The sequence below is a fragment of the Pan troglodytes genome, chromosome 9, assembly GCF_028858775.2.
Source record: "Pan troglodytes isolate AG18354 chromosome 9, NHGRI_mPanTro3-v2.0_pri, whole genome shotgun sequence".
NCBI lineage: Eukaryota > Metazoa > Chordata > Mammalia > Primates > Hominidae > Pan > Pan troglodytes.
In genome coordinates, this window is record NC_072407.2 from 69,756,035 (window position 1) to 69,768,918 (window position 12,884).

The following is a 12,884-nucleotide window of genomic DNA, read 5'->3' on the forward strand; positions in this document are numbered from 1 at the left end:
GGGTTGGGTTGGATTGTGCCAGGAGGAGCCCCTGGTCCAGGAGGGAGGGGTCTCTGTAGGACCACAGGGCCACAGGCTGAAGGAGTTTTATTTCAAATGGTTGCCTGATGCCTGTGGGTGGGGGGGGCCGTTCCCGTGGTGAGCGGGGTACACATGGACTTGGGAACTGGTGAGGGGTGACAGTCTGAGGCATGGTCATGTGGGCTGGGGGTCCAGTCCAGCCATGGCATCTTGGGAAGCAGAGGCACGGGGAGTGAGCGGCTGTGACAGGGATGGGACACCAAGACCGGCCTCTACAGTGCGGTGACATGGAGGCCCTGGCCCCCAGCTGCCCTGGCGCTGTCATCCCAGGCTGCGCTGCCAGCAAAGGCGTGCAGGTCACTCAGCAGGGCCTCAGCACTGCCCCCTGCGCTCGCTGGTCCTGGGGAGCCGAGGACCAGGTCGCCCTCCGTGTCACTGTCTCTGGCTTCCTCAGCCCGCACGGGGACCTGCTCTGGGCTGGACGCCTCTCCACATTGCTGCTCGCCTTCCCCGGGGTCAGCCTGCAGGCCACCATCCGCGACGTGGTCATAGTCTGCGTCCTGCTCATCCTCCTGTCGCTCAAGGTCATTGTCTGTGGACCCCAGCTCAGCTCGGGCCTGCAGCCAGCGACCTGGGGGGCTGGCCCAGAGCAGGCGCCGCGTGCGGCCCCACAGCGCGGCACCTAGGCGGGCCGGGTGGTAGTAGCCCCCTGAGTCACGGCTGAGGCGGCGCCAGGCCAGTGCCAGGCCAGTGGCCAGCAGTAGGAGCAGCAGCAGCAGCAGGACAACGGTGACAGAGCTGGAGCCCACGCTGTCCTCTGCGCTGCCACCCGAGCCCAAGGCCCCTGGCAGGGCCAGCAGCATCCCGAGCCCTAAGGTGCAGGGCAGAGCCTGTGGGAGACAGGCAGGGGCTCAGAGGGCTCAGCACCTGGGGTGGGGCCTGGTGTGGGGCAGGCTGGGTGACCAAGACCACTTTCCTTTTTTTCTCTTTGGGATCCTCTTGGGACAGCCAAGCAGAAAAGGCCAAGGCCTTATTTGGTCAACCAGGCTCTGGCCCTGTGAGATCAGCCCCCATCCCTCCAGCCTCCTCCCTACCACTCACCTCCCCCAACCGCTGCATTAAGCCACCTGCCTGGGGCCTTCGCACTGGCTGTTCCCTCTGCCCGGAAAGCTCCACCTCCTCCCATCCTCCCCTCCCCCGGGCTGCATGGCCTGCTCACCGTGCTCAAACGTCACCCCAGTGAGGCTGAACCTGACCTTAACCTCTACCCTGATGTCTATCACTGCAGCCCACCCCAGCACCCCCCAGCACTCAGCGCCTTTTTCCTTCCATGTCACCTAACGCAGGAGATAACTGTACTCATTTTTTATGTCTATTGTCTTATCTACCCCCCACAATAAGCTGCTAGGAGACGGGGGCTTTTTGGGTCAAGCATGTTAGTAGGTGCTCAATAAGTATGGATTAAATGTGTCTAGGCTGCCTGGGTGGGTGGGAGAGGAGATGGGAGGGAGGGAGGGAAGGAGGTTGCTAGCTGGTGTCAGGGCTGGCTCTCCCTGAGGCCTGGGATGGGGGATGGAGGGGCCTGGACGCACCCAGAGGCAACTGCTCATCTTCTGCTTGGCCAGGTCCCAAACGGGGGTCCGTGAGGCCCCTCTTCCTCCCTCCCCACCACGGGGCTGCCCCAGCGGCAGGGTTTCCGTTCCACTCCCAGTCCCTGAGGGCCACAGGCGTGCAGGGCCAGGGGCTGGGGGAGGCGGGCGCAGCTGCCAGAGGAAGTCTGCGGTCGGAACAGGCTAGGTGGGGGGTGTCGGGGGAGGGGTGCTGAGGTGCAGCCAGCTTCCCCCACCACCCCAGGCTGTCCGCCCAGGCTCCAGGAATGCAAGTTCCCGCTCACAGGAAGACCAGGTAAGGGCCTTCCCAGGGCTCCTGACAGGGGCCTGGTCCGGTATGGGGTGCCGGGGGCCAGGCCTGGAGTCCCAGGGAGCCCAGCTCAGGTGAGAGAAAGGTTCAGCCTCTGCCATACTCCTCTTAGGTCTCACCTCTTCCCTGGGGCCAATGTGGGGCCCTCCTTAGCTCCACAGGCCCAGATATTCTAGCCCCGACTGCCTGTGGCCCGCATCCCAAGAACCCGGGGGGCTCCGAGGCTCACCATTGGTCCGCAGGCCCCTCCGTGCCGGGCACCCACCTCCAGCTCTGGCTGTGTCGAGCGAGAAGTGAGCTCAGTGCTCGTCTGCAGTGAAGGGTGGCCCAGGCTTCCGCTTCCTGCCCACATACCCCACCTGCCCCTCCCTGCTGCAGGACCCCTGGTCCACACCAGACCCTCCCCAGTCTCTCTGGAGGAGGCTGGGCTGCCGGGCCTGTCCTCCAAGGAAGCAGCAGCACCAACTTGAAGCTGGATGCAGCCTTGCATGTGTTCTCAGGTCTTCTGCCTCAGTTTCCCTGCCTGACAATCCAGGGGAGCAATGCCTGTGGGGCTGCTCACTGCCCCCAGACCTTCTGCACATGTGTGACTCCTGTGACATCATCTGTCTCCAGGTTTCCAGACTTCTCAGCCCCACCCTTGCAGCAGCAGGTCAGCCTGGCTTTTAGAAAGAGAATTTTATTTGGAATGAAAATATAGAGCCCACCCTCCCGCCTCCTCTGGGGAGGGAGCAGAGGGCTGGGCAGTGGTCGGGGAGATGGTCCCTCAGAGGTCGAGGAGCTCGCCTGGGCGTAGACATCCTCCACAGGAACAGTGAGGAAAGCTGGGCGCTGGCTTCGGCCTGGGCCTGGGACGGGTGGGGGTGGGAACTGACCTCTGCGCTGCCTCAGAGGCTCTGGGCAGCCAGCTAGCCCAGTGCGACCCACTGGCAGAAGCTGAGTGGGAAGGGGGCGGAGGAGGAGATGAAGGTGGCGTGTGGCTGTGGCCCTACGCATCCCCGTTCTCCATGCGGCCCAGCTGCTCCTCCAGGCGACAGATGCGGTCGCCCTGCTCCTTGACCAGCGCCCTCAGGGCCCGCAGCTCCTGCATCACCTCCTCCAGCTTCCCAGCCTCCTGTGGGGACATGAAGCAGGTGTAGGGGGTGGTGGTCAGGGGCTGCTAAGCCATAGCCCTCCCAAACCCACCACTACCCCAGAGAGGGACAGCGAATGGCTGAGGCCCACACAGCAGGCCAGGGCCACACCTGGGGCTCCCAGCACCACCCCTGCCTGCGGGTGCATACCCCGGCTCTGGCCAGGCTGCCGCTGGGGGTGGCATCAGCAGCAGTGGTGGTGGAGGCGGGGGCCCCTAGGTGGGAGGAGCCCGGGGCCATGGCGGGCCGGCTGTCAGACAACACGTTGCGCCGGCTGATCTTCAGGTCCCGCTGCTTGCTGGGCACGTAGGCCTCCCTCAGTGAGATGAGGATCGGGTCGGCATCCCGCCCGCTCACCCACTCCTCAGCCTCCAGGGCTGCCTCGGGCCCGGCTGTGTCGGGGTACAGATCATCCTGGAAGAGGTCCGACTGGGCAGGGGGCCGGGGAGGTCAGGATCAGTTAGGAGGCCCCATCAGGGTCCCCTCATCCCTCCCCTGGCCTCCAGGCTTGCACTCTGTTAACCCATTCTCCCACGACCTGGAAAGCTCAAATCTGGCCTTTCACTTCCTTTCTGGACAACATCAACAGCTCCCTCGGAAGCTTTCCCACCCTTCTGAGCAAGGCCCCTGTCATCACCTTCCCCTGCAAGGCACAGGGGCCACTATGTGGCTTTATGGGATTCTGGGGCCCATGGACTGTGAGCTCCTGGAGCAGGCCCTATCAGCTCAGCTCCACTCCCCAAAATGTGCCTGGCATGTTGAAAGAGCAGTCGGCAAATGCTGGCCAGAGAATCATGGAAGCGTGTCCGAGGCTCTTGGCATCTGAGGCCAAGCCACATGTGGCCCGGTCCCCTCTTCATGGGATTCCCCACTGCAGCCAGACTCCTTGTTCCCCTCTCCATTCCCACCACTGTGCCCTTCGCCTGGCCTGCCCCCAGTGGATGGCGCCACCCCAGCTGTGCTATGGGTCCTGCCTCCTTCAGGAAGATCTGCGTGGCTGCCACTCCCTCCCTGACTGCCTGGTGTCCTTCTCCTGTGGCTCGTCCAGAGCAGGGCCCCTGCTCACCCTCTGTCTCATCCCCACTTGCCCCCTGACTGGCACAGCCCAACAGCTGGCTGGTACAAGGGCAAGCTGGCATCTGTCCAGCTCACTGCCCACAAACCATACTAGGTCATGTTCCATTCACAGGCCTCGCCCTGGTCACAACTGCATGGCCCGCTTGCTGGAGAAAGGGCCAAGTGAGCCGAGGGACGGGCGGCCTCACCTTTCTTGGCACAGTCATGACGATGGGCTCACACTTGCGCTCATGCAGTTTGTAGAACCTGGGGATGCAAGGAGGAGCCACGGGTGGAACCCTCACCGCCCCCCCCACCCACCGCCAGCTCTCCTGGCATCCTCCACTTCCAGTCCTCACCCCAGGACCTCCGCAGGCTGACCCCTAAGGTGGCTAGACCCCCACACGGGCTGCCTCGTGACAGTTCTCATGGCCCGCCGGGCCTCCCTGGCGCAAGGTTTCCTGCTCCCAAGCAGCCTCCAATGACCTGACCTCTCACCTTAGATGCCCCTGTCCCCGAGTGGCCTCGGTAGCCCTCTTACCGGGCGATCTCGCACTTGCTGACCTCCAGGCCCCGCTTGGGCATGCTGCCCATACCCCGCTGCGGCTCCTTGCTGGTGAACGTGTTCAGGAAGTGGATGTAGGGAGGCTCCTCTGTGATCTCAAAGTACCGGATGCTGGAGTCACCCTGTGTGGGGAGGGGGCTCAGCACCTGGGCACGCCTCTTCCCTGCCCCTCCCCAGCCCTGCCCAGCCCCACCTTGCCGCAGACGTAGACCACACTGGTGTCGGGGTCGTAGAAGGGCAGCAGGGCCCCGTTGCTCGAGTCCAGTTCCTGCAGGGCCATGGGTTCCTCGAGGTTTTCCTGGCACATTGCAGGCAGTCAGGCCAAGCAGAACCTCCTCACCCCCTAATCCCAAACCAGGACGGGCCTTAGCTGGCCTCACTAAGGCCAGCCAGCACTGCCCCTAAATGCAGGTGGGCCCTCTGCCGTCTCTATGCCTTTTCCCACATGAGGACCCCTACCTGGCCCTCCTGGCTTCACTTTATTCCCAGGGTCCCTCTTTTCCAGCCTCCTCCAGGCCTTAAGACTATGCCCAGGCCACTGAGCAAGTGCTGAAACATACCCCACTGTGGGGAGCTGGGGTGCCAGCGGCACCAGCCCCTGCTCAAGGTGCCCTGGAGGTCACTATGCAGAAGCAGAGAGGGCTGGGGCCAGGAGGCTTGCTGGAGGAGGAGGCTTTCTGGAGGAGCAGGGAGCCCTGTGCAGGCAGTGGGTGGTACAGGCAAGCAAGGGAGAGAAGGGCCCTTCCGTTGGCATGAACAACATGGGCAAAGACACGGAGGCAGTGGGAGGCCATGGGGGAGTGGTGGGGCAGTCGGGCGAGCAGGGGGCAGGAGAGGAAAGTCTGACAGAGTCCCAGGCCCTGAGAGCCTCAAGTTCCAGGCAGAGAAGCTAGGAACCACAGGCCTCCCCAGGGTGAACCCTGCCTGCCTGGACCAGGGTGGGGCCCAAGTCTCAAGTTTGCCCCCTCAGGCTGGCCACTCACTGGGTCCCAGAGTGCCAGCTGCCGCTCGCTCATTCGGCTGAAGCCTGTGGTGAACACCTTGCCATCTGCCAGGAAGATGGCCCGCATGGGCCGGGCCCCCTCATGAGCCTTCTCCCGCTCCTGTCGGGGGGACAGGCTGGTCAGTGCAGCACCCTGCTCAAGGCCCTGGGCCTATCCACAGCCATCCTTGCCCTCCAGAGCCACGTACTGCCACCAGGGTGCCCCGACGGGGGTCGATGATGCGCACACTCTTGTCCTTGCATGCTGAGCAAAACAGGCTGCCACTGTGGTTCCAGCTGACATTGTAGATGAGGTCAGGGTGCAGGCTGTCCAGGCGGTACAGCTCCTCCGCTGTGCCCACATTCCAGATGAGTACCACGTTGTCGCAGCCTGGCAGGTGAGGGTTGTCAGCTCAGGCCGGGCGGGTGGCAGGAGGCCATTAGCTCACCAGGCTGAGGCCCACTCTGCCCACCACCCTGGGACAGACGGGTCTCTCCAACTCTGAGGGCCTCAGCTTTCCCATTTGTCATGTGGGCCCTGGAGGGGCTGCTGGGATGTATGGAGGGGTCCGGGGGGGGGGGGAGCACAAAACGGGGGGCGGTGCAGACCTGCACTGAGCAGCACGTTTCGGGCCGTGGGGTGCCAGGTGATGATGCCCACTCGCTTGGTGTGCCCCTCCAGTACCACCACCGGCTCTGTCAGCGGGGAGGTCAGCCCGTTCTCTGGGATCTGCCACACCTGTGGTAGGGACAGGGCCACCGAGCTCAGTCCTCTGCTGGTCCTATTGCTGGCCCCCTTTGGCCACGCCCGCGACCCTGGCCCAGCCAGTCCTGTGCCTCACCATGACCGTGCAGTCCTCCGAGCCGCTGGCTATGACTTCGTCGTTGTGAGGACACCAATCGATGTCCAGGACAGGTCCTGTGTGCCCACACACCGTCGGGTAGGCCTTGTCAATGCGGCCCGTCTGTGGGCACGAGGGGGCAGTCAGTGGGCTCCATCCCTCCCGAAGCCTTGGTCTTCCCCTCCATGGTGTGGGAATGACATGCACGTCCCGGCTCACAGGTGGCCCAGATGTGACTGTGCCCCACTTGCCAGGTGAGCAGGAAATGTTTGCTGCCTCTAACCCTGCCCCTATGGCAACAGGCTACTCTCCATCTGTGCTAACACCTGGGGCGATAAATCTGGGTTATAACACCTGCCCAGCAGTGTGAGAAACGGCAAGATGAGGGATTCAAGGTGAGCAGAAAGGCCCAGCAGGGGTAGCCGAGGTGCCTCCTCTTCCCCCAACCCTGACAGGACCCACCTTGCTTAGGGGGAGCACCAGAAAGGCACCCCCTCCACTGGCCTCCACAATCACCGCCAGGAACTTGGGGTTGACGGCGCAGAAGGTGCTGTCCCAGGTAACACGGGACACGCGAATGTCCTCATAGCACTGGTCGTTCTTGACCGGCTGCCCGAACACATGCCGGAATTTGCTCTGCCGGACCACTTTGCGGAAGGACATGTCTGCGGGACAGAGAGGCCTGGGTCAGTCCGGCCCATCCCAACAACTCCAGCCCTCCCCAGGCTGCTGAAGGTGAGCCGGGAGGATGCAACCGGGGGCCAGGCCACCGTAACCCTCCTGGGTCTCGGTTTACCCAGTTACAGAATGGGGTCACAGGTGCAGAGCCTGGCCGCCTGTCACCCCGCAGGCAGTGATCTGAGAGGTAAATGCTCCGGCCCTGACCACTGCTGAGTCCTGAGGGGCTTTGCAGGACGCAGGGCCCCTCCCTGGCTCTGGTGTGTGTCGGGGGCAGGAGGTGGGAGGTGCCGGGGTTGGAGAGCTCTCAGCTCTACTGTAGGTCCCAGCCAGTCGGGAGCAGCCTCCTTCCTGCCCAGAGATTTGGAGGCTGGATAATGGGGAAGAAGGAGAGAGGAAGCAGGAAAGGTCTCTCCACTGTGGGGCCGAGTGAGTGCCCAGTTCTGAGTCCCAGGGAATGTCCAGGGAGCCCCGGCATGGCCCCCAGGAAGGGACGGGGTCGGGACGCAGCTGCGGGCCGCGAAGCAACCCAGAGCGGCCTCGAATCGGGGTCCAGGGTGAACCAGGAGCCCAACTTCCAGGGACCTCCGCCCAGGAGAGGAGAGGCTGGGCGGCCAAGGGGAGTGGGACTGAGTGGGGTAGAGGGGAGGCGAAAGGCTCCTGGGACCCGCGATCCCCCCTCATTCCCCGCAGCCCGGCCCCTGCAGCCCCGCCCAGCCCCCAGCCCGCGCCCCTAGCCCCGGCCCTGCCGCGCTCACCGGGGGCGCAGGGGGCTGCGGCACCGGCTTCGGGCGCTCCGGATCCCGGCCTCTGGGAAGCAGGAAGCAGGATTCAGGAAGTGACAGAGGGACCCGGAGCGGGGGCGGGGCCGAGGTCACGCGCGGAGGGGCTGGGCGGGAGGCTGAGCGGCGCCGGGGGGCCGGGAGCGGGGCCGCCGGGGACGGGGCCAGAGAGAGCCCCTTTCCTAGGACCCGGTGGAGCGCCCCCACCGCAGCTCCTCCGGAAGAAGGGGGCGGGGCGGGGCAGGGCCGACGGCGGCCGCCGCAGAGGCGCCGCAGGTGCGGGTGCAGCCTTACAGCGGACCCGAGGCCCCTTCGCGTTCTTGCTCCTCATAGTGGCATCCGCAGGAGTCTCCAGGATTGGGTGAGGCCCCGCCTTCCCGGCCCCCGACGGAACGCACACCTCCAAGGGGCCCCATTACCGCCCCCAACAAATAAATGTAGAATCTACACGGACAGTGGATATGTTCACGTGACTCTTTTTAAGTTATCAAAGTTAATGCTCTTTTTTTTTGAGACGGAGTTTTTGTCACCCAGGCTGGAGTGCAGTGGCGCGATCTCGGCCCACTGCAACCTCCGCCCTCCCAGGTTCAAGAAATTCACCCCAGTAGATGGGACTACAGGCTCATACTACCACACCCGGCTAATTTTTTGTATGTTTAGTAGAGACGGGGTTTCACCATGTTAGCCAGGATGGTCTCGATTTCCTGACCTCGTGATCCGCCCGCCTCGGCCTCCCAAAGTGCTGGGATTACAGGCGTGAGACACCATGCCCTGCCTAAATTTCATGCTCTTGGTTAACAATGTAAAGAAAACAACCGCAGGTGTTGGGGTGGTTTTTTTTTTTTTGAGGCAAGGTCTGTCACTACCGGGCTAGAATGTAGTGCCATGATCATGGCTCACTACAGGCTCGACCTCCTAGGCTCAAGGGATCCTCCTCCCTCAGCCTCCCAAGTAGCTGGGACTACAGACACACACCACCACGCCTGGCTAATTTTTCTTTTACTTTTTGTAGAGATGGGGTCTCTTGCTCTGTCGCCCAGGCTGGTGTGTTTTTTGTTTTGTTTTGAGATGGAGTCTCGCTCTGTCTCCCAGCCTATAGGGCAATGGCGCGATCTCGGCTCACTGCAACTTCTGCCTCCTGTGTTCAAGCAATTCTCCTGCCTCAGCCTCCCAATTCGCTGGGATTACAGGTGCCTGCTACCATACCCTGCTATTTTTTTTGTATTTTTAGTAGAGATAGGGTTTCACCATGTTGGCCAGGCTGCTCTTGAACTCCCGGGCTCAAGCAATCCTCCTGCCTTAGCCTCCCAGAGTGCTGGGATTACAGTTGTGAGCCACCGTGCCCATCCAGAAAATAGCAGTGTTTATGGAGCGAGTGGAAGACCCAGGAGTCCTATTTTTCGGGGTAAACACCTGTGCATTCTGCTGAGCTTTCTTATTACAATTCGAAAGGGGGCCATGGCCAGTGAGTCCCTTGCACCTTGCCTTCTTTTCTCCACCATCTCCCTCGAAGGCCTGGAGATCCATTCACCGGCCTCTCTCTTTCTCTAGCCAGCGCCTGTGACAAGGAGCCCAGACTGGCCTCTCCAGACCCACCCCATCCCGTTCCACAGGTGGAATGTACTCCCGTTCCCTTAGGCCAGCGGCTCTGGGGCACCGGCTACTTCCCTTATTCTTTCCTTGAGCATCCACTGCCCTGGCTGACCGATGGCACCCTCCCTTTCCCAGAAAGAGATGGATGGAGGACGAAGCGGGGGAAGAGCAGAGGTCACAGGAGCCTTGTCTCTGGCTAAAAGAGGCCCCCACTGTGTGTCTGAGGGTGACCTCGGGCTTGTCTCCCATCTCATTCCCATTGCCACACCCCATTGAGGAAACAGGCACAGAGAGGTGCGGTGCCTGCCTGAGGTCACCCAGCCGGATGCAATCCCCATCGGCTTGGGTCCAAAGCCCTTGCTTTTCCTACTGCTCTATAAACCCTGGGGCTGGAAGGATCATCTAGATCCCACCCACCTTCCTTCCCACCCCGAGGCCTGGGCACATCCTGTTCTCTCCATCTGGAAGCTCTTTCCTCAGATCCCAAAAAAGCTCCTTTCCCCACTAGATTCAGGTCTCTGGTCAGACATCACCTCCTCCTAGGGCTCTCCCGGACCACTCCTCACCCAGCCACTCTTTGGTCTTACTTGTCCTGACTGCATTGTTCTTTTTTTTGGAGACAGGGTCTTGCTCGGTTGCCCAGGCTGGAGTGCAGTGGCACGGTCCTAGCTCACTACCGCCTCACACTCTGGGGCTCAGTCCTCCCGCCTCAGCCTCCCAAGTAGCTGGGACTACAGGCACGCGCCACCATGCCTAGCTAATTTTTATTTTTGTAGAGATGGAGGTCTCCTATGTTGTCCAGGCTGGTTCCAAACTCCTGGCCTCAAAAAATCCTCCTGCCTCAGCCTCCCAAAACTCTGGGATTACAGGTGTGAGCCACCACCCGGCCTGTGTTCTCCAGCGCCGCCTGATGTTGCATCAGGTGCTTATTGGTGTATTTGGTTTGTGTCGGCCTCCACCAGGATGTCAGCAAATCGAGGGGAAGGACTTTGCCTATCTTCCTACTGTATTCCCAGCACCCTGAACAAGATCCAACACTCAGTATGGGATCAAGTAATGTATGAGGAATGAATGAATGAGCAGCAGCCCTGAATGTAGAATTGAACAATACTCATAATCACAATTCTCAGGATCAATGTCTGGCACCTATGAAGGAGAGGGAAGGAAGGGCATCTCTCACCGGAGAAGGAGTGAGTCTTCCAGACGGCAGCAGGAGACTGGTCCCCTGGGATGTGGTAGGCAGGAGGTGTGTGGCTGGGCAATGTCTTGGGGCTGAGCCCACCTTCATGCCCATTTTCTCTAACACAAAACCCTCCTCCATGGACCACTGAGAGAACTCTTTTTTTTTTTTTTTTGGAGACGGAGTCTTGCTCTGTTGTACAGGCTGGAGTGCAGTGACGCGATCTCGGCTTACTGCAACGGAAACCACCTTTGCAAAACTATGACTGAGACAGTGAAAGAGATCTAACTTCACCAACTCCATCTTGCTTCTAATCTCTCTTTTTTTTTTTTTTTTTTGAGACAGAGTCTCGCTCTGTCGCCCAGGCTGGAGTGCAGTGGTGCGATCTCGGCTCACTGCAAGCTCCGCCTGCTGGGTTCACGCCATTCTCCTGCCTCAGCCTCCCGAGTAGCTGGGAATACAGGCGCCCACCACCTCACCTGGCTAATTTTTTTTTGTATTTTTAATAGAGACGGGGTTTCACTGTGTTAGCCAGGATGGTCTCAATCTCCTGATCTTGTGATCAGCCCATCTCGGCCTCCCAAAGTGCTGGGATTACAGGCATGAGCCACCTCACCTGGCCCTTGCTTCTAATCTCTAAACCGTCCTTGTTCATTTCTGGGCGTAGGCTGAACTAACTTTGGGAGAAACTTAGTTTATAAACAAAGATGGTAACAGCCCTTTCCCAAAGCAGACTTCCCTGTTGCCTGGGGACTAGATTGCCTTTGTAGGACTAACATTAGCCACAAGATTAGAAATTATGGTTTAGGGCCGGGCATGGTGGCTCACGCCTGTAATCCCAGCACTTTGGGAGGCCAAGGCGGCGGACCACCTGAGGTCGGGAGTTCGAGATCACCCTGGCCAACATGGTGAAACACCGTCTCTACTAAAAAATGCAAAATTAGCTGGGTGTGGTAGCACATGCCTGTAATCCCAGCTACTCGGGAGGCTGAGGTAGGAGAATCGCTTGAACCCGGGAGGCGGAGGTTGCGGTGAGCTGAGATCACGCCATTGCATTCCAGCCTGGGGCAACAAGAGCAAAACTCTGTCTCAAAAAAACAAAACAAACAAACAAAAAAGACATTATGGTTTAGGAGTTATGCAGCTGGAGGCTATAAGATTCGGACCCTCCCTAAACTGCTCCTAAGATCAGCGCTTGAGATATTTTGCAGACCCTGCCCTTGATGGATCAGCTGGCACCACCAGATCAATAAACTGGCTCATCTGATCTTGTGGCCCCCACCCAGGAACTGACTCAGTGCAAGATGACAGCTTTGATTCCCTCTGATTTCATCCCTGACCAATCAGCACCGCTGGCTCACTGGCTTCCCACCACCCACCAAGTTATCCTTAAAAACTCAGCTCCCTGAGAATGCTCAGGGAGTCTGATTTGAGTAAGAATAAAACTGCAGTCTCCTGCACAGCCGGCTCTGCGTGAATTGGCTCTGTCTAGGCAGCAGGCAAGGTGAACCCCTCGGGGGTTTACACAACCCGCGCTTCCTGGGTTCAAGCAATTCTCCTGCCTCAGCCTCCGGAGTAGCTGGGATTACAGGCATGCACCACCACGCCCGGCAAATTTTTTGTATTTGTATAGATGAGGTTTCATCATGTTGGCCAGGCTGGCCTTGAACTCCTGACCTCAGTTGATCTGCCTGCCTTGGCTTCCTAAAGTGCTGGGATCACAGGCGTGAGCCACCGTGCCTGGCCTGAGAACTCCTCTTTATTCCGCAAAACCCTTCAGGCATTCTACCCCATCCTGTCCCACAGGTGGAGTCTGCCCCGCCTCCCTCAGGCTGGCGGCTTTGGGGTACCAGCTACCTCACTTATTCCTTTCTTGAGCATCCACTGCTCTGGCTGACCAAGGGTGATGGTCCGCTGCTCTTTCTTCTGGATAGGAATCACCCATTATGGGTGGGATTCCCTTTGGGGTCCTTGGACGTGGGACTGGCCCACTCCCCAAGAGGTAGAGTTTGGAGTGTGGACCAGAGCTGAAAGCAAGTGGCTGATGCTGAGGTTTTATTTCCCGATCTGCCTGCCATGCTGAAAAGGCCCTGGGAGCCCTGCCCAGAAAAAGGGAGAAGGGCACTGCGGAG

General features: G+C 60.3%; 2 protein-coding genes and 1 long non-coding RNA gene across 3 annotated transcripts; 1 reads left to right on the forward strand and 2 right to left on the reverse strand.

Moving 5' to 3' along the window:
• Positions 1-70: 70 nt before the first annotated feature.
• PTPRCAP (protein tyrosine phosphatase receptor type C associated protein) lies at positions 71-2,452 on the reverse strand. Its single transcript, XM_009423559.5, has 2 exons — positions 2,171-2,452; positions 71-911 (listed from the first exon to the last, which is right to left on the reverse strand). The coding sequence occupies exons 1-2, from the start codon at positions 2,429-2,431 to the stop codon at positions 294-296; spliced, it is 879 nt and encodes a 292-aa protein (XP_009421834.1). The 5' UTR covers positions 2,432-2,452; the 3' UTR covers positions 71-293.
• On the forward strand, positions 1,745-8,432 carry LOC107967132 (uncharacterized). The gene is made up of 3 exons (XR_001707380.4): positions 1,745-1,926; positions 2,442-7,254; positions 8,313-8,432. It is a non-coding gene; the product is annotated as an uncharacterized LOC107967132 (long non-coding RNA).
• On the reverse strand, positions 2,605-7,182 carry CORO1B (coronin 1B). Its single transcript, XM_009423561.5, has 10 exons — positions 6,982-7,182; positions 6,520-6,642; positions 6,287-6,416; positions 5,887-6,068; positions 5,679-5,798; positions 4,889-4,993; positions 4,672-4,817; positions 4,340-4,397; positions 3,225-3,503; positions 2,605-3,055 (listed from the first exon to the last, which is right to left on the reverse strand). The coding sequence occupies exons 1-10, from the start codon at positions 7,180-7,182 to the stop codon at positions 2,930-2,932; spliced, it is 1,470 nt and encodes a 489-aa protein (XP_009421836.1). The 3' UTR covers positions 2,605-2,929.
• Positions 8,433-12,884: the final 4,452 nt, after the last annotated feature.

Coding starts and splice junctions, on each gene's coding strand:
- PTPRCAP (XM_009423559.5), bottom strand. CDS start 2,431: ATGCAAGGCTGCATCCAGCTTCAAGTTGGTGCTGCTGCTTCCTTGGAG. Junction 912..2,170: donor GAGGGGCCTGCGGACCAATG/GTGAGCCTCGGA, acceptor TGTCTCCCACAG/GCTCTGCCCTGCACCTTAGG.
- CORO1B (XM_009423561.5), bottom strand. CDS start 7,182: ATGTCCTTCCGCAAAGTGGTCCGGCAGAGCAAATTCCGGCATGTGTTC. Junction 6,643..6,981: donor TGGTGCTCCCCCTAAGCAAG/GTGGGTCCTGTC, acceptor TCGTGCCCACAG/ACGGGCCGCATTGACAAGGC. Junction 6,069..6,286: donor AAACGTGCTGCTCAGTGCAG/GTCTGCACCGCC, acceptor CTCACCTGCCAG/GCTGCGACAACGTGGTACTC.